Here is a 20,334-nt window from a genome sequence, read left to right as displayed (position 1 = left end):
CAAACCATGGTTCTGATTAGTGTAGCTGATTAGAGCATTGTGCTAAAAGACCAAGGCCCCTTGTTTAAGCCCAGGGAAGGTCAATCAGATTAACCCTCCAAGTCTACTGAAAATTTGTTCTATTAGTCTTCTGTGAGATTAGGCAAGAGAGTATGAACAGATCAGTACAAATCCAGTTTTTAATGCTAGGGACCACACTCAACGTTGATACAAGGTCAGTGGTATCATCTTCCCATACAAAGACTGATGACACTGGTGCAGACGCATTTTACAAACATCCACTCTCCTTGGCCTTTTACAGCTTTTTGCTTACTCATGTACAATCAGCCCCAACAGAGAGAACTCCTTGACTCTGATCTGCGTAGGCTCTGCCTCTGCAAGACACAGTTGGATTCCTCAAGTCAAACACAAAATGGCGTAGAGCATGTGATCACACGCATCCTCTCCTTCTGTCTCCTTCTCCCTCCAACGACAATCCTCTCTGAAACTTTTCAATTCTCCCACATCTTAATTTTACTTTTTTTTTCAGTCACTAAATAACAACAAAGTTGGCAAATGGCAAAGTTTGTTCATGGTTTCAGACTCTTCTTTTTCATCTTCCCTCCCAACCCCCCATTTTAATAATGAGGGAATTTTTAGTATTTGGTTAATGTTACCCTTTTCCAAATCTGGAATCCTTGTTTTTCTTTGAGAAACGAGAATCAAGCTTATTGTATCAAATCTCAAGCATATTTACCCTCAGCAGGGTCAGAGCCATAAACCTTAATCCAAAGCCATAAATCTCCAATGGAAGAATTTCTGGAATTTGACTCTCTCCTATCCATTCTTTATTCCTAATGATAACACTGTTGTGATGGAAACATTTCAATGGATCTTTGTTTCCTGAGGATAGTTACAAATTATTTAAAATGCCTTGTGAAAAGCCTTAATGATCTAAACTCTTTGTGTCCCAGTTCAGCTTCATTTCCCTTGCTCCAAATTTACTTTCTCATTTGAGTTCTCCAGGCTTTTGGTTATTTGTCCCATCTGCCTGTGTTTCTCCTTCCTCACCTTTCCTTACCTCACTAATTTACGCATCCTTCACTTTTTTTTTTTTAAATTGAAGTGTAGATGATTTACAATGTTGTGTTAGTTTCAGGTGTACTGCAAAGTGATTCAGTTTTATATATATATATATACACATATATATGTTTGTATGTATATATATATATATATATATATATACACACATTCTTCTTCAGATTCTTTTCCATTATAGATTATTACAAGATATTGAATATAGTTCCCTGTGCTATATAGTAGGTCTTTTTTTATCTCTTTTATATATAGTAGTGTGGTATCTGTTAATCCCAAATTCCTAATTTGTTCTCCTCCACCTTTCCCCTTTGGTAACCATAAGTTTGTTTTCTATGTCTGTGAGTCTATTTCTGTTTTGTAAATAAGTTTATTTGTATTATTTTCTTAGATTCCACATATAAGTGATATCATATGATATTTGTCTTTCTCTGTCTGACTTACTTAACTTAGTATGATAATCTCTAGGTCCATCCATGTTGCTGCAGATGGCACTATTTCATTCTTTTTTATGGCTGAGTAGTATATATGACTGGTATATATATATATGTGTGTGTGTGTGTGTATGGTGTGCGTTTGTGTTTGTATATATGTGTATATATGTGTGTGTGTATGATGTGTGTGTGTGTATATATGTGTGTGTATGATGTGTGTGTGTGTATGATGTGTGTGTGTGTATATATATATATATATATACAGGTATACCACATTTTCTTTATCCATTCCTCTGTCAATGGACATTTAGGTTACTTCCATGTGTCGGCTATTGTAAATAATGCTGCTCTGAACACTGGGGTACATCATTCTTCACTATTTAGTTTAGATTTCTATTCTGCTGAATCCTTCATCGACCCTCAGTAGTGGGCTATGGGACCCTCTTAAGTACTTTCCCCTTTGGTAGCATGTATCACTGTATTATAACTGCCTGGTTAATTATCAGTATTTTCCCTTCTCCTGGAAGCACTGCATGAGCTACTACTTACTGTCTGGCCTGTAATAGAAATTCTCAATAAACACTAGTTGAGAGAACCAACCAATCGTGGCTCGGAGGGGATTCCACATTCTGATGTCCCTCTTAGCATTTTGCATATGTGGTCACTACAGGACAGATCTGCCTTCGTGCTAATACCAGATTACTTGTTTTAAAAATAAGCCAGTGCTGCTGATACTGCAATGCTAAGCCAAGAAGAGAACGGTAATGGTCATTTCTCCCTTTTCTTTTTCTTTTGGTACGACCAAGTTAATGCATTTAGCATTTTCTAATCTACAAAGATCTATAACCCCTGCTCCCTGTGTTACTTAACTAGGGATCCACCTGTCTGCTACTTATCTAACCCAGCCAGAGGTGTTGAATTCTTGAATTTTTCCCTCAAGTAGAAATCTAGATGAATCTCTTGAAAGGTCATTTTAAAATCAACTCAAAAGGAAAACCACCTAGCAGCACAAGAGAGAAAAGTGAATTGAGGATCGAATTGTGTATTTATAGTTATCAAGGCTGATGGACATTGGAAAAGTACACTAAAATTATAGATAGCAAGCTGTAAAGTTTGGCTTGACTTCAAAGGGATTTTTAATACGCCCTTATGCCAATGTCTGCTACTCAAGGTCAATAAGAAAAGTTTAATCTTCTTATGGAACACAGCTGAGTCACATAATATCGGTGTACTTCTACTGGTTGTGATGATTCTCTAAAGAGATGATGTCACCAAATTGAGCTTTGCTAGAATCTTGCCTAGAAATAGATTTATTTATTTATGGGCTCACAAAGACAAGTGAAAATAGAATGTCTTATTTATCATGAACATCATGGACAAATGTGTGTCTTGGCACATCTAGGTGTTTATCCAAGTCTCTCTGTGTAAGCAGAATGAACCAGAAGCAATTTACTTTGTGTGAATAGGAAATATCAAGGTGATATTAATCATTTTTATTTCCTTTGTCTTTAGAATGTTTATAAGAAGAGTCTTTTCAAGTCCCCAAAAGTTAAGTTTAGAGTTAAGTTATACCGTTTTAAGAAATTATCATTGTCTTTCTCAAAATTCTTCACATTTTTGTTTAACTTGTTCTTTATAATTTACAGTATAGGGATGCTTCTTGATAGATTAAATTCTATTATTTCACAAAACAATCCAAGAAGAAAATATAATCGTAAACTTTGAGGGAAAAAAGAGAAATAATGACCAAAAATATCAAATGGCATACAATTAAATTTGCTTTATCACTTAAATTCTGTTCTTGCTTGTAGATTTTTAGTAGTTTGTAAAAAGCCTTCTTATAAAATTTTTAAAGTCTCAAAACTACTAAGAAGGGGTATTATTATAGTGGAAACTAGCCATATGGTTTCTGGGAAGGATTATACTAAAAGGAATAAGTTTAATTAGAAGCAGGATAGATTTGGTTACATACAACAAGAGCCAATGAAATATGCTCCAACCCAAGGGTAAGTGTAACCACTGGCTAGAGATTTCTAGAGAGGACAGGGAGTAACTTTCCTGGAATATTTTATGTCCTAAATAGCCTGGATGGGTTCCCTTATCCCTTTCCAGACTTATCTCCTGGGAAGGAGGCATACTGGTGTGATGGACCTCATAGGAGAGCTTAGGTAATCAAAATGAAGTGAGCTCTGGATGCAAGCATAAACTTGTTTTATTCCAAAGTCTGACTCTCACATGTAAGTCCTGTGACTTAAATCATGTCTTTAAATACAGCAGAAGTGTGTGCCAGGTTGTGGAGCAAGCAACCCATCGGTCAGTGCCTGGCGGTGAAGGGGTGACCTGGACACCATGCTACCTCCTCCTGTGCCCTGACCCTGGCAGAATGCCCCTCCAGATTCCTGGCCCTCGTCTCTGGAAGAGAAGGGCAGCACCAAGTGGATGGAGATGGCTTCCTGGCTCTAAGAGCCCTGGAAACACAGATGTACTCCTGGAAGAGGAGGAACCGGCGTCCTGGGTATCAAGCTGTCTGGCCAGACACAAATGTGCCTGTGGCACAGACAGAAAGCCATAATCACCCAGGACCTAGCATTCTTTCACATGCAGCCCTTCTGTTGCACTAGGGCTTTGCTCTGTGCCTTTTTGGGTGGAAGAGTGTGTGCTTATTTTAGCTTTAAACGTAGATATCCTCTCTCTAGTAGTACAAAAAGCAGACCTGGTTCATTTCTGTGGCTATAATAACCAAGACGTAGAGTGGGAAAAAAATCTGCCACAGACAGGTTTGAAAGAAGTTGAAAGAGAATGTCAACTACATAGAAATAATTCATTTAAATTGACAAAAATAAATGCAAAATTCTGACAAATAAAGAGGAAAGGATAGAACAAAACAATTCTCATGAAGACTTACAAGTAATGACTTAAAAAACAGAAAATTTTCTTAAATTTTTTGGTAATCAAAAAGATGCATATCACATCACTGAAGTGTCATTTCATTAAATGAACAAAAATTAAAACATACCACTACCTTCAAGGGATAACGGGCTAGTGGAGTAGGTTTATTCACATAGTGCTGGTGCCATTTTTATTTATTTGATTCTTTCTAAATTGGTCTTGAAAGTATTTTGACAAGAAACATAATTATTTTTAAACTCTACTCCATTACTGGGAATTCATACTAAGGTTCAATTTATTCTAAGGTTATTCAAATTGAGAGGGAAAAAATCATTTGCAGCCTTATGAAAAAGAGAAAAAAAATTAAGAAAATGAAAGGGCTAACGGTAGGTCTATGGTTACATTAAACGACATCAATTTGATGCAATGTTAACCATAATAAATATGAAATTTATGTTACAACATATGAATGTTTCCAATAAATGTTAAGTGGAAAAAAGGCAGCTTCACTATCATATATACACTATGACAACAATCATGGACAAACTAGATACACAGGGGGGAAACTGAAAGAGAACACAAAAAAATAAAAACAGTTGGCATACAAAGAAAATGGAATTATTTTTAAACATCTCAATAATGCTGTTATGATAATTCTTACATAATTTTTGAAAATCATGGGGAAAAGTCAGAAAGGAGATAGATTTATAGTAAAAGACATATGAAATCTAAAAATGGAAATTTCATCTAACTAGTAGCTCTTAGCAAGAGCTACGGGATAACAAGGTAATCTTTCCTTTGGTTCTTAGCCAAAGAGAAATGCTTGAGTTGTAAGTCACTTAGGACACTTCAAATTATTGTAGAACAAAGGAAAAAACATTGAAATCCTCCAAGAGGAACCAATAGAGTTTCTTCTATTTTCTTACCCCTGCCTTTTTTTTTTTTTTATGCTACCTTTCTAGGAAAAAATATTCCAAGTTTTTTGGGGAAAGAAACTAATTATTTTCCAATTCTGCCTCAGTCTTAGAATAATAATATTCAGATAAATATTGGCAATAGTGAGTATTGGGGTTTTCATTCTCCTAAGAGGGCAACTAAGTCATTTTTAAAAATTTTATTTATTTTTGGCTGCGTTTTGGGTCCTTCTTGCTGTGTGCGGTCTTTCTCTAGTTGTGGCGAGGGAGGGCTACTCTTCATTTTGGTGCGCGGGCTTCTCACTGCGGTGGCTTCTCTTGATGCAGAGCACGGGCTCTAGGCACGTGGGCTTCAGTAGTTGTGCTGCACGGGCTTAGTTGCTCCGAGGCATGTGGGATCTTCCTGGGAACCCGTGTCCCCTGCATTGGCAGGCGGATGTTTACCCACTGCGCCACCAGGGAAGTCCCCAACTAAGTCATTTTTAATGTTTCCCAAGATGTATTACTTTCCAGGTAGTATTCTTTGTTGTTGCTGTTATTATTATTATTAGGAAAGTTTGGAAATGTGATGAATGTTTTGCTTAAGACTGATTTACTTCCCTTAAAGTCTTTTCAGCTTTTATTACCCTTCAGTGTATTTGCCAACTAATAATATTTCAAGTGCTGTTTATGGGTTTTTTTCTTTAGGAGTTTCCACACACGCTCTGTCATTTGATCCCCATCGTCTCATCAGCTGGGTAAGGTACGCAGCGCTGTTTTATTCTTCAGGGTTTGCAGGTCAGCCTCTGGAGATCACGTAGCATGTGGATGTTCACATGACCCACCAGTGGTAGAGCTGGACTTTGAACCCAGGTTTTCTGGTTCTGGACAGAATTTCATACACTCTGTCACATCCTAAGTATAGGGTATTTTCTTTTCCCTGCCTTAGTTGTCTAATTTTTTGTTTCATGTGATAAATGCCTTCTCAAAGATGAAATAGCTTAAAATTTGGTGCAGAACAAGGACTATTGTGGATGATAAGCTTAGAAATCACCCGACATCCCCCAGAGACCATGATACGTCATACTAAGAGCAGAAAACTGGGGAAGAAGGCAATTGGAAAGACTATTATTTTATTCCCTATAAGCCTTCATAAAAACTCATTTTTACTATGTAAATTGAAAGAAACCAGAAGTCTATAAAGCCATCTGGTTGATTTAAATCTTTTATAGCCTTTTCTTAAGAAAGATCAGAAAAACTCAAGATGATGTGATAGTAAATCAGGATGGAAACCGTCCCTCAGCTCTCACCATCTTACTACCAAGCTTCCTGGGCTTCAAAGGGACAGCTCAACAGTTCTGAGAAGAAATATAAAGGTAACGGTGCACCTCCTTGAGCCATGATAGCCTAACAGATGGAGGGAAGGCATCCCAGATGCTGAACAAGCCACGTGGGGCAGATGCTCTCCCAGAACTGTGTCAAGTAAGCTTAATTAAAAGTGCCTTCTATTATTGTCTGTGGTGATTTGCTGAGGAAGAAGAAGAGGCAGTGACCTTATATTTAATCATGTCAAAGGCTCAACAGTAATTCTTGGGTTAGTAATGTGGTTAATAATTTCTTCAAGTTGGCAGCTCTTTCCAGGGGACTGATTTCACCAGGCCTTAAAATCCACGTGCAGTGCCCTGGCTTCATTTGTTGGCCGCTGACTAAGCACCTTTCGAGCTGTCTTCAATTGAAACACAGACAGAGGAGTCTGAGGATGTCCTCACTCAGCCAAATCTAACCCGTATGAGAGGGCAAAGTTAATGAGAATCAGTCATGAGCCTTTGGCACGCAGCGCCTCTGAAACGTTAAGTGATTTATAACCAGCATGGGCTGCAGAGTTTTCTTAGTCTCTCCTTTTCATGTTAAAAAAAAAAAATTGCATCAACAAAATTTCCATTTCAGCTAATAAAGGCAAAGAGAAAAACAAAGAGCACATTAATTTTTAGCATGTAGGCAAGGTCCAGGGAGGATATAGGAAAATGAACATGTTAGATTTAAAAACTGGGGTGAACTGAGAGAATGAATGGATGTGCATACCAACAAACACCACACAGGACAGGGTAAAATGATTGACAGACAGAAGGATCAGCAAGGCACTTTGGGAGCACAAACATTGTGTGTTTCCATTTTCCTCCAGGTGCCTTTCTTTGTAGTGTAGTGATGGGATAGTCTCATGGTGTGAAACCATCTTTGTGATGGTGCCTGACTTTTAACCAATGAGATTGAGTTATAACTTCCTTTCTACAAGTGAGTTTCCTGGTGGGCATAATATTTTCCCCAAACTCACAGGTAATACTTCAATAAGGTCTTGAGAGGTTCAACCGATATAGACAAAGCTAAAGTCCTTCTTGATTACTCTCCCACACCTCATCATCTCTCCATTTGAATCACAGGAAAGTTGTAATCACTATTTCAGTTTGATGTATATACTTCCAGATCTTTTTGTTTGCATTTACACAGGCACACACATATACTCATAGATACACACACACATACACATACACAGACATGAAAAGAGAAAATAGGAGGGAATATTGAGCAGGAAGGATGAATTAATGACTTGCTTAAAATAATCCACATCAAGAGTTGTCAGGGGGACAACTTGAGGTCTTCGCCACGAGGCCTGGTCTGCATCTAACAGCCTCTCCATCTACTTAGCACACAACTCCACTTCCTAAAAGGACAGAGGTGCCTTCTCAAGGAACTATTTCATGGTTTAATCCCTAAAGGATACAAAGTATAGATTCATTTTTATTTTTTGGCCGTGCCACGCAGCATGCGGGATCTTACTTCCCCAACTAGGGATTGAAGCCGTGCTCCTTGCAGTGGAAGTGTGGAGTCTTAACTACTAGACCACCAGGGAAGTTTCTAGATTCATTTTTAAATTGTTAAAATATAAGCGTCTTTTTGGTTTGTGGTGACCTTAAAAAAACCCAGCTAAATCAGAACCAGGTAATCCATTGTAAATTGGAGACTGATTCACCTATAATCCTGGATAAAGTAAAAGGATGAATCACGATGTTGCTTTAAATTCCTTCCAGCTCTTTCTTTATTGTTTCCTCTTGAGTGGAATTCCATTTATTCATTAATCTAGCTCTGTTCCCAACAGCTTGGCATATAGTAGGCCCTCCAGTAAATATTTAGGACTAGGCATTTGTGCCCTGTATAGGATTTGCAGAGCCCTCTCTCTGCCTCGGAGTCATGAATAGTTCTTTAGACTCTAAGGAGTTGGCAAATTCTTTTAGACTTTTAAGAGTCCAAGAGTCTGCAAACTATGGCTTGTGGACCAGCCACGCGTTTTTATAAATATAAGTTTTATTCAAACACAGTCAGGCCCATTCATTTGTATGTTATCTGTGGCTGCTTTCCCTACAAGGGCAGAGCTAAATCGAAGTGACAGAGACTGTATGGCCTGCAAAGCCTAAAATATTTGCTATTTGGCCTTTTACAGAAAAAGTTTTCCAATCCTTGCATTTAAAATCTATTTATTACCTTTTATGACTAATGTGGGGTTGAGCCAGTGTCTAGCTAAACAACAAATGCCCTATGACAAATGTTCATAGATCAGCAAACTGCTAACCTAGTCATGGAAGTCTAGTTTAGTTACAGGCTTAGTTAATATGTACATCAGCAAACATAAGTAATGATGATTTATATTTGCATGGCACTTTATAGATTATGAAATATTTCATGTATATCTTACTTGATATTTCCAATAACCCTAGAAAGTAGGCAGCAGGTATTACTTTTTCATGAGGTAACAGTTTCTGAGACATTGCATATCTCAGGGTTAAAAGGAATTCAGATTCAAGTGTTTTTATCTTTTAGCAGCTAAAATGATTCCTGTATCTCTGGAAAATGCTGATTTAAAAAAAAAAAAGAGGGAGAAGTTATTAACATTTATCATCTTATGATGCACTGATTTGAAATAATATATTGGAAGATCACTTGCAATTAATTGTACTTTGTAATAACATGTCCTGTCTTCTTACTGTTGTATTTTTATGTCAATAAATTGGTAATAAAAATAATATAAACATGTAATCTGATGGTTTAGAAAATCAAAATAAATAAGCCTAATTGAGTTATAAGTTAAAAATACAACCTTAAATTTTTGAAATGTTAGAACCTACAAGATAAGTCAGTTATCTGGCTTTCTTGAATTAGCAAAATTAAAAAACAAACAAACAAACAAAATCCCCAAAAGTCTTGGAGTAACAGAGAAAAATGTCAGGAAAAATATAAGTATATATGAAAAATATGAGTATATATGGGAAAATAGTGAAAGCTAGACATAGTTCTATGTTATGGGTCAAATCAAGTTGAGATAAATATTTCAGTGGTGGCTACAAATTTAGATGACTGTTATCTTTCTTACATCATACAAGAATTGATTTCTGTGTGATCAAACAACTCAGGAGGTGGGGCTTCCCTGGTGGCGCAGTGGTTGAGAATCTGCCTGCCAGTGCAGGGGACACGGGTTCGAGCCCTGGTCTGGGAAGATCCCACATGCCGCGGAGCAACTGGGCCCGTGAGCCACAATTACTGAGCATGTGCGTCTGGAGCCTGTGCTCCACAACAAGAGAGGCCGCGACAGTGAGAGGCCCGCGCACCGCGATGAAGAGTGGCCCCCACTTGCCACAACTAGAGAAAGTCCTTGCACAGAAATGAAGACCCAACACAGCCATAAATTAAAAAAAAAAAAAATTTAAAATAGCACTTGGCAAAACAAAGAGAGGGAAGAAAAATATAGTTAAAAAAAAAAACTCAGGAGGAATTTCTAGTTGACCAAAACATTGCTGCCTTGGAACAGCATAAAAAATTAGGACAATAGAGTGTATGATTCTAACCGCATCTGGAAAAGGCAAAACTATGGAGACAGTAAAATATCTGTGGTTGCCGGGGGTTGGGGGAAGAGAGGGATGAATAGGTGAAACACTGAGAGTTTTTAGGACAGTGAAACTATTCTGTATGAGATTATAGAGATGGATACATGTCATTATACATTTGTCCAAACCCATAGAATATACAACACCAAGAGTGAACCCTTATGTAAACTATGGACTTTGGGTGATGATGTGTCAATGTAGGCGCATCAATTGTAAGGAAGGTTCCACTCTGGTGGGGATGTTGATAGTGGGAAAGACTATGCATATCTAGGGGTAGGGAATGTATACGAATTTCTATATTTTCTTCTCAATTTTGCTGTGATCTGAAAATCGCTCTAAGAAGTAAAGTCTATTTAAAAAATAATTAGTACAATGGGCTAACAGAGGCCACAACTCTATGTCCTCCTCAGAAGCTTTATAAATGTGCATTAAAAAAAATAAAATTTGGGGGCGTACCATGGTATGGATACAAGAAAAACAAAGGCCTAGAATCCTTTCAGAAGAATGGATCCAGAGCAAACTTACTTCGCACCCGGATTGAGTTTCCCATGAGCTTGACTCGTTCTCCTGAGGGAGAACCCCTCTTTGGAAAGCTTGGTCTCCCAGGCACGTCTGACACAACGAAGGCTCGAAGTCTGGCTCCCCTGGTGGCGTGTACACCACTGAGGGGCCCGTGTACTTCAGGCTGGGACTCTGATGCTTGTCCACGCTGACCATCGGACTCTTGATCCATCTTCGTACCTACAGTGAGCAGAAGAAAAGAAAAAATGTGTTTTACCTCCTTTGATGTCTAATGAGGCTTTGATGGGAAAGTTGGTGGGATGGACACTCATGCAAGGAGTCTCACAATTTCTCTACCTATCAAATCTTAACATAACCTGAATTGGTCAGTGCTGGCCACTCATTTTCCAGCAGCTTGTGTTTTTTGGCTGGTCATTTCATTTTGCTGAGTCTGTCTCCCCATCTGTAAGACTGGGGTAGTAATATTTCTTCCCAGGTTGTTATGCAGATTTTAAAGTATTTTAAAATGTCCAAGTGTTTTGCCTGGCACATAATATTGAGTAGATGGTGCTTATTTTACTTCAACTCTTACTATTATGATTATGCTGACAGAATGATAGTTCACAAATGTCTAAGGTGAATTGTAATCAGATAAAACACTAATGCCATAGCTTAGGATCTAACTGCTGCTAAATGAATTAACATATATTTCACTACTGTAAAAACTTGGTTATAAAAGAAGTTGCTCCTGGCTAAGAAATTATCTCACTTTGTTTTTTTTTTTTCCTTAAAGTTTTAAAACTCACCACTTGTCTTGCTTGCATGTAGAACTCTTGTAAAGTAGAAAAAAATGTAAAGGTATTCTAATATTAAAAGGATAACATTTATATAGCACTTTCAATATGAAGGGCACTGTTCTAAGTGTTTAACATGCAACGTTTTTTTTGTTTAATCCTCAGAACAGTCTTACATGATAGGCACTATTACTAATCCCATTTTGCGGATGAGAAGACAGAGGCACAGAGAAATAAAGCAAGTTTCCCCAAGGCACAATACTGGTGTCAAGCAAAGGCAGGACGCAGGCACTTTGAATCCAGTGTCTACTGCTTTACAAGCATGCAGTTTTAGCAAGTGTTGGAGTGCTTTATGACTTGTCATCAAATGCTTGAAATTCATCCTGATTTAATATGTCTTTTCCATGCTCTTTGAAACTCCTGAGGATTCTTTTTATAGTTAACCAATTGGTGAAATTAGTGTATATTGAAAGGATGAAAAAATAAAATCACAGTACTGAATTTTAGTTAGTAATGCTGACAATTAGATTTTTAAAAAATATACTGAGAATAAACTAAAATTGCAATAGCATAAGAATGTTTAAGCAATTTGATGGAATATTATGCCATCACTAAAAATAAATATTGTGAAGACTCTGTGGCAACATGGAAAATGTTTAGAATGTAATTATACGAAAAAAAGCCAAATACAGAATTGCTCAATCACTATAATTGCAAATGTAAAAATATATGTACTATCTATAGACAAAGCAAGAAAGTAACAGGCAAAATAGAAACTTGCATTTCTTGTTAGGATCATGGATGTCTTAGTTCTCCCTCTTTTTACAGTGTCCTGTGCTTTAATTTTTTTAAAGAATAATTTAAAGTTTATAAGAATCTTAAGCAATTAAAATCATCATATTTCTTTCTTTGGTTGCATATGTGTCTTTTACTTGCTTTATGTATAGGTACTCTTTTTAACGTCATTTAAAATAATCTTTTTGCGTTTACTATTCTAATGTTAACATTTAGGAGGGTTCCATCAGTATTTCTTGCACGCTGGGGCCCCATAAGCATGTTAGTAGCTGCATTCAAAGTGTCTATTTGGGGCTTCCCTGGTGGCGCAGTGGTTGAGATTCCGCCTGCCAATGCAAGGGACACGGGTTCGAGCCCTGGTCCGGGAGGATCCCACATGCCGCAGAGCAACTAAGCCCGTGCTTGACAACCACTGAGCCTGCGCTCTAAAGCCCGCCAGTCACAACTACTGAGCCTGCGTGCCTGGAGCCTGCGTATCTGGAGCCGGCGCTTCGCAGCAAGAGAAGCCACCGCGATGAGAAAGAAGCCCGGGCACCGCAACGAAGAGTAGCCCCCCGCTCACCACAGCTAGAGAAAGCCCGCGCGCAGCAACAAAGACCCAACTCAACCAAAAATAAATAAATTAATTAATTAAAAAAAAAGAATCACATAAGGAATTGTCATTTTATTTGATATCAGCTAAGAATTCCCAAAATAGTTCAGATGACTTTGAGCATAGGCTGTCAAACAATGCATAGATGCTTTTATAGAATTTGAGAGTTGAAAGAGACCCAAAGATGTTAGTAATTTGCCCAAAGTCACAATGTAAATTATTATGTGGGAAAAACTACACCTCTTAGTTTAGGCAAATCAGTCAACTAGTTTCTACTAGGGTATAAGCTGGCAAACTCAGTGTCTTCAGAGGCTGGCAAGAACAGGAAATGTGTAAAGCCCTATGACCAGGATATAAAAATAGGGAGTGGTAGAGATTGTGGCAAACTAGGAGTGCATGCTTGCCAAGAGATTTTAAATTTAAATGAAAAAATGAACAAACAAACACATAAACCCCCCAAGCAAACAATGCTGGCCAAATAAAACCCTAGTCAAACATACCCTACACCTTCAAGAGTCACTGCTTGACCCTTGAAGCTATTCTAGCAAGTAGAATAAGTATGAAGTAGAATTCTATGAAGTAGAAATAAAATGATTTGCTATCTTCTAACTTAAAAAAAAATCCAATGCTTTCAACATTTTAACTTTCATTCATGCATTCATCACTTATTATCGAAGACCAGCTACGTGTCAGGCATAATCTAGGCATTGAGAATTCAGTTTACAAGTCAGATCCCCCAAAACCTGCCCTCGTGGAGCTTGACTTATGACTAAGGGAATAAATTATTTATTTATGTATGTATTTAAATAAATAATAAGGGGGGAAGTAAAGCAGGGATGAGTGATCAGTCTCAGTGGGGGTGGGAAGGTTCAATTTTAATTTTATGAGATTTCGGGAGAAAGATTCAAGCTGCAAATATGAGTTGAAGACTTGAAACAAATAGCCATATTCTACTGAAGTCTTCCAGGGAAAAAAACCCAATGACTTGCCAAGATCTACTTGTGAAGTATGTGTCATATTTCTGGGGATTTGGTTATTAGAATCTATTATATTTCACGTAAACTTACTGAATAACATGACTTACTCAAGTCTTCTAAGAGTGAGTGTTTTGTGTTTTGTGCCTTCACACCTCCCACTGGGGGGCTGGGAGTGGGTGGGGTGACATTTCATTAGAAAGGTCCCTGATTCCAAATAACCTTCAACGAATTAACCCATTCGGATCCTTACAGACATGGGACGAGGATCCTCCCTCTCTTTCCACAGAAAACGTGGCGAGGGAAATTTAGAAATATTCCATTTCTCCAGAAGCATCAGGGAGAAAGGTGTTATAAAAATAGATATAGTAATACATTTTGTGCAAGGACTGTGGCTGGCATTCATCGCCTGCTTTGTCTTGAACCGCTGTATCTCCTCCAGCTAAGTCCTCTTACTGGCTTCAGTCTGTCCCTTGCCCCCCTACTCCTTTGCACATTTCACTGCTTTGGAGCCTTCCAAGTGGTTTTTATTGGCCTGATTCATGACAGGGTTGACGATGTGTACTTGAACTTGAGAGAGTGGCTGGACAGGGCGTGAGTACAAGGGCTCTCCCTCTGGCCTTGGACTCCGGCAAGGTGCCCTCCAAAGCTGCTGAGTGCAGGACCACTCCCTTGGCCCTGAGAGAATTCAAGCTACAACCGGCCTATTGTGGGAGTTGCTGACAGCGAGTGGCTTTGGGAGCCCCTCAGAGACCTGTCACAATGGCTCTCGGAAAACCGTAGCAGCTGCGTGTGTGAGAAAGATGAATGTCCGGATACAGGCTGCTGCCCTGGCTCGTGGGCCACCTGGGCCGGGTTTTATTCAAAGCCACACACCCGTTTGTGGAGAGCATTGTAAACAAACACGGACTGGGGCGAGGCATCTTCCTCGCCCCGAATAAATCAAAAGCTCCCTCACTTGGGCTTTCTAGAAGCCTGTTCTCCAAACTGCATCAGACTTTTAAAGGAGGAATTACTTCTCCAGCCACAGGTCAAAGAGTAAGGCCTTTCTTTTAACCTCACAGCTACTCTTACTGAACGGTGTGTATGCAAAATATTAAGCCAATCTCTTTGCTAAATCAGTCTGCCCTGGTTTTATTAGTTTCTCTATTTGAATAGATTTGAAAAAAATCTCCAAAAGTAATAATCCCGCAGACTAGAAAATCACCAGATGTGATTAAAAAGATTGGCCAGCTTCTAGGGATTTTCCACTAGTGGTTTTCTTTTCCTATTAAATAATAGGAAACATATATTACTCCTAATCTAATACGTTTAAGCTGATAACGATGTCCACTGATACAGAAAAATTATAGAGGGTTCAGGTACTTATCTGTGAATTCACAAGGCAGCACCTGCTGGTCTCATCACTCCTTTTGTTTTCTGGGACTGAAGAGCTGTGTTCCCTTAAAATCCAAGCGAACGTGATGTTGGACACAACTTTGGCAATTTCCAGAGGGGCGTTTTTTATTATACAAAACTGATTTTGTTTATATGATGCCACCATAACTTTCAATTCAGATATAGTCAAGCAAGTTTTCTAGTAAAGTGATTTGAATAATTCAATTGATCATAAAGAGAGACCTCCACACCTATTCCTTTTTCCAGAGGGGTGCCTGCCAGCAGGCTGGTTATGACATTAACATAATTCAGGAGAAGGCTCCTGGAAGCAAGTTCCTCTTACCTTGGTGGCCGGGGCTGCTTCATAGCACGGTTCCTAAAATATAACAGTGCTATGATACAAGGTCAGTGATATTAATCTGATTTCTTCACTTTAGCTATTCATGGTCATCATCTAACTTTCTTTTCTCTGAACATCTGCAGTGTGTATTGCTTATATAAAACCGTGGGACTTTGATGCTCACCGGCTGTTATGCTATGTCATCTCTCCAACTGGAACATAAGGGTGAGGACAGCATCTCAGGCTTTTTTTTTAATTCCCCGGAGGCTAGCATTAGGCCTTACAAATAGTAGGCAATAAAAATAGGAATTGCTTGATTATTTTTGACAATAACTATATTTATTCATTTATAGGTCTTTTTTTTGGGGGGGCTGCATTGGGTCTTTGTTGCTACATGCAAGCTTTCTCTAGTTGCGGCGAGTGGGGGCTACTCTTCCTTGTGGTGCACGGGCTTCTCATTGCGGTGGCTTCTCTTGTTGTGGAGCACGGGCTCTAGGTGCGCGGGCTTCAGTAGTTGTGGCACACTGGCTCAGTAGTTGTGGCTCGCGGGCTCTAGAGCACAGACTCAGTAGTTGTGGTGCACGGGCTTAGTTGCTCCATGGCATGTGGGATCTTCCTGGACCAGGGCTCGAACCCGTGTCCCCTGCATTGGCAGGCGGATTCTTAACCACTGCGCCACCAGGGAAGCCCTCATTTATAGATCTTAACACACTTGGCTGTCATCCTCTATCAAGGTAATAAATATGTTCTGCATAACGATTTCTTTCACACAGCAATAGCTCCTCAGAGCAGACACCCTGAGAAGACAGAGTGGCTTTTGGAATTCCCCATCCTTTCATGCCACTGCCCTTGGGATTTCCCAGTCCTTTCTTCTCAGCATTGGCCAAGGTAATTGCATCCTGTTCTAGGTTCTCAGGGTCTAACCCTGTGTTTCCCCAGGCCTCGTCTGGGGGATGGGGTGGTGAGGAGGGCTAGGGGGAAGAGGCAGGAATGAGAGGGTCCACATATCTTCATCCTTTTCTATGCTGCTACCTGCACCCTCAGCTGCATCTCCTGTTACAGCTGCCAACCCTCCCTGTTTTACCAGCATGAGGCAGTGAGGATTCAACACCAGACCCGGTCCTTGTACTTCAGTGCTGTAAATCCCCTTCTTCTTCCTCCTCGTTTAGGTACCCGCCTCACCCCATCCCACCCCACAAAGCTTTAAACAGAAAAAGCTCAGAATTCACTGACATAAGTCTTTCTTTGGAAATGGAAGTAGAGTTTTTCTCAGTCCTTTAAGTTCTGGGACTGAGGCTTTTAGCTTGAATTCGTCTTTCCTGGATCTAGAAAATTAAAAAAAAAAAGAAAAAGAAAAAAGAGGAACAGCCCTTGGCAGGATGGGAACGGTGAGGACAACAGAAAAAGTTATGCTTAAAACCAAACATGTTCGATTTAATGGATTGTCTGGCATTCTGGAATCGTACCTTTGGCTTTTTTAGTGTTTAAATGGCCCTTTAAAAAAAAAATGAAAGGCTTCTTTTGTGCTGGGCACAAAGTATGTATCAGTAAATATTTGTTGAGTGAATGGATGAATAAAATAATGGTGACAGTAAAAAAAAAAAAAAGAAGGAAGAAAGAGGAAGTAGGAGAGAATTCTTTCAGGTAATATCTCTTAGGGGGCAGTATGTACTATTTGCTTTTGGAATTGAAAAATAAGGCTCAGGGAAAATGGCAAGGCTGGGCTGATCCCCGGGAAAGAACCTGGCTGGCCCGTCCACAGCTAATCCACCCACACACGCTTTGGAAACTTCCTCTTCTGGCTCCTCCAATAATCCCCTGTTCCAGGAGCTTTAACTTCTTCTCTCTTGGCTACTGTCCCCTGGCGTATTCAACACATTGAAATATCTGAAATATCTCTAAAAAGCCAGCAAACTAACTGAACACATAACACCCCCTTTTCACCCACAAATTTCCTGGTTCCAGAAACCCTCTTTCACCACCACCCCAGCCCTTTTCCTTTTTAGCTAAGCTTCATGAAAACATGATCTCCATTTCTTCACCTCACATTCACTCCTCAGCCCATTGCAATTATCCATTAAACAAATATTACGGATCCCCTAATATTTTCTGGGACTAAAGGGAAGAACATGACAAAAAGAGTCTCATTCCACTGAAACAAGTTTTTACTGAGATGTCAATAAACCTCATTTCCAAATCCAATGGCCCCTTCTCACTACTTAACCTGGCTTGCATACTCCGCAGCATTTAAAGGTTTCAACAAAAGTTCGAAAAGTCTCTGCCTGGCATTATGCTGGGTGGTGAAGACACAAAGAAATAAAATTGCTTGAGTGACCTCTGAGTGAGATTGCTTGCATTTCAGAGGAGACTGCCGCACGAGCCTGTGGGTTTTCACATCATAGTAAGTGTTCATGTAGCAAATAGTTAAAAGCATAAGCTCTAGAACCACACTGCTTGGCTGTAAAACCTAGCATCACTGCTTAGGCAACTGACTGAGCCTTCCCAAATCTGTTTCTACACTTGTAAAATAAAAGTAATGATAATACCAACCTCATCGGGGTTTTATGAGGCCTAAATGAGACAATGCAAGTAAACTCAGCACTTGGCCCTGGGTGAACACTTGGTTAATATTTGCTATTATAGTTATGGTTCCAAGCATGAGAGAGTTTTATACAAAGTGCCATGGCAGAAAAAGTGGGAGGTATTTGGCCCAGTTGGGAGAAATCAGGGAAGGCTTCCTGGAGGAAGTGATGGTTAAACTGAGGCTTAAATGTTGAGTTAAAGGAAGCCAGGTGAATCGAGATGGGAAAGACACTGCCAGCAGAGAGGATGACAGGAACCAAATTACAGAGGCAAAAATCTGCATGTGATGTATAGAAAATAAGCCCATAGAGGAGAAGCAAGAACTGAAGCTGGATAGAAAAGTTGGGTTGTGGGGTGATGAGTGGTCACTGAAGTGTTTAAAGCAGGAGAGTGGGATGGTCAGATGTGTCTTTAATGCAGTATGATGGATGGATTTAAGTTGATCAAGAACACAAGTAGCTAGATGAGTCAGGAGTCTGATTATAAAAGAAATGATAAGAGCCAAAAAAGAATAGCAGCAGTGGAGGTGGAAAGGAGGGATGAATCAGCAAATCTATCTATCCTGGAGCTCTCAAGTCTATATTCATTCGAGAATCACTGTTTTATTGTCTTTTATCTGGATTCTTAAAGCCAAGCCCTAAATGGCCTTGACCCTTTAATCCATTCTCACTGAAACCACTGCATCTTTCCAAATGGAAAAGCTGATCTTGTCCCAGCTTTAAACTCTTCAGCGGTTTCCCGTCAATGGCAGCAGTGGCTTTCAAATCTGTTTGGTAAGGATGGATGTGCCGTAAGAAAGTCCTGTGCGGGGAGTTCCCTGGTGGCCTAGTGGTTAGAATTCCAGGCTTTCACTGCCATGGTCAGGGTTCAGTCCCTGGCTGGGGAACTGAGGTCCCGCAAGCTACACGGTGTGGCCAGGTAAAAAAAAAGTCCTGCACATATACTCATTTATGCACATTTGTAATGATACAGAGAGATATAACAGGAAAAATTGGTCTACCTCCAACTTTATTCTTTTTTCATGAAATGCACTGACATTTTCTATTCTAATCTATTCCTTTAAAATGCTTATTACAACCCACTAGTTTGATTTCGTGACCCACTAATAGCTGACACACAAATTGAAGGACACTCATCTAAATGGTAAAGTCTAGGGGAATTCCCTGGAGGTCCAGTAGTTAGGACTCCGTGCTGCCACTGCAGGGGGCCTGCGTTTGATCCCTGGTCAGGGAACTAAGATCCCGCATGCTCCGCGGCATGACCAAAAAAAAAAAAAGGTAAAATGGTAAAGTCTAAGCTCCTTGGCCTGGGATACCAATTCCCCTAGGCTCTGGATTCTCCTTTCCCATTGTGCCCCCGGTGCATCCAGAGCCTCCACCATATTTAATTTTCAGTTGTCTTAAAGCCTGGTCTCCTAAGTCTTTGATTGTATACAAACTCTTCCCTCTGACCCACCTGTCAATCTGGGAACTCTTGCTAAGTGTCACACACTAGGGACAGTCTACCGTTGTCTGTCTTCTCACTACCCCTTGACCCATTAAGGTATTTATTTGTTCAAATGGGAACTCACATTCACTCTGATTTACTTGTCTATTTTCCCTATTAGAATTTGAGTTTCACAAGGAGGAAGACATTATTTTCTCTCATTTATTCATTAAAGGGACATTTACAAAGTTTCTTTTGTGTGTTCTCTCTTCCTAGCCCATCCTCTCCCCATTTCCTGTCTGCCTTGACTTTGAGCTGAAGATCCCAAGGAAAGAGGCTCACTATTATACCCACTGAGCGCAGCTCCCAGCATACAGTAAGCGATAAAGAAATATTTGTTGATTGGCTTAAAGCCAGATATTATTCAAGGCACAGGAAATAAAAAATAAGAGGCAATTGTCCTTAAGAATCAACAAGGAAATCAACAGTTGTAAAACAGTGTTAAAGCTAGTTTGAGTTCATCCTTGGGAACAACTAGGACAGGGCCGTGATGGGGGTGGGTTTTGGATAGAGAGGATAGCGTGATGGGCTTGGCTGGAGCCGCCCTTGGGGGTGAGCATGTATAGGGCAAGACAGAAAGCCAAAGAGGGAAGGGCGTCAGCTATCAAAGGGACTTGACCGCCTGAATGATGGAATGTTATCCTTCACTCCCAGGGAGGGAAAACTTAA

At 39.7% G+C, this 20,334-nt stretch overlaps 1 protein-coding gene across 1 annotated transcript in view; it reads right to left on the bottom strand.

The window, feature by feature from the left end:
* SGK1 (serum/glucocorticoid regulated kinase 1) overlaps positions 1–20,334 on the bottom strand; it is a 109,866-nt gene that overhangs the window by 55,384 nt on the left and 34,148 nt on the right. The window contains exon 2 of the mRNA XM_082405715.1: positions 10,750–10,965. Within this exon, the coding sequence (XP_082261841.1) occupies positions 10,750–10,965 (216 nt within the window). The remainder of the gene's footprint in view (positions 1–10,749; positions 10,966–20,334) is intronic.

Source organism: Balaenoptera borealis (genome assembly GCF_965194805.1).
Source record: "Balaenoptera borealis genome assembly, chromosome: 9".
In the NCBI taxonomy this organism is placed as follows: Eukaryota; Metazoa; Chordata; class Mammalia; order Artiodactyla; family Balaenopteridae; genus Balaenoptera; species Balaenoptera borealis.
The sequence above is the reverse complement of the archived record's forward strand: the minus strand, read 5'-3'. Positions and strand labels throughout refer to the sequence as shown.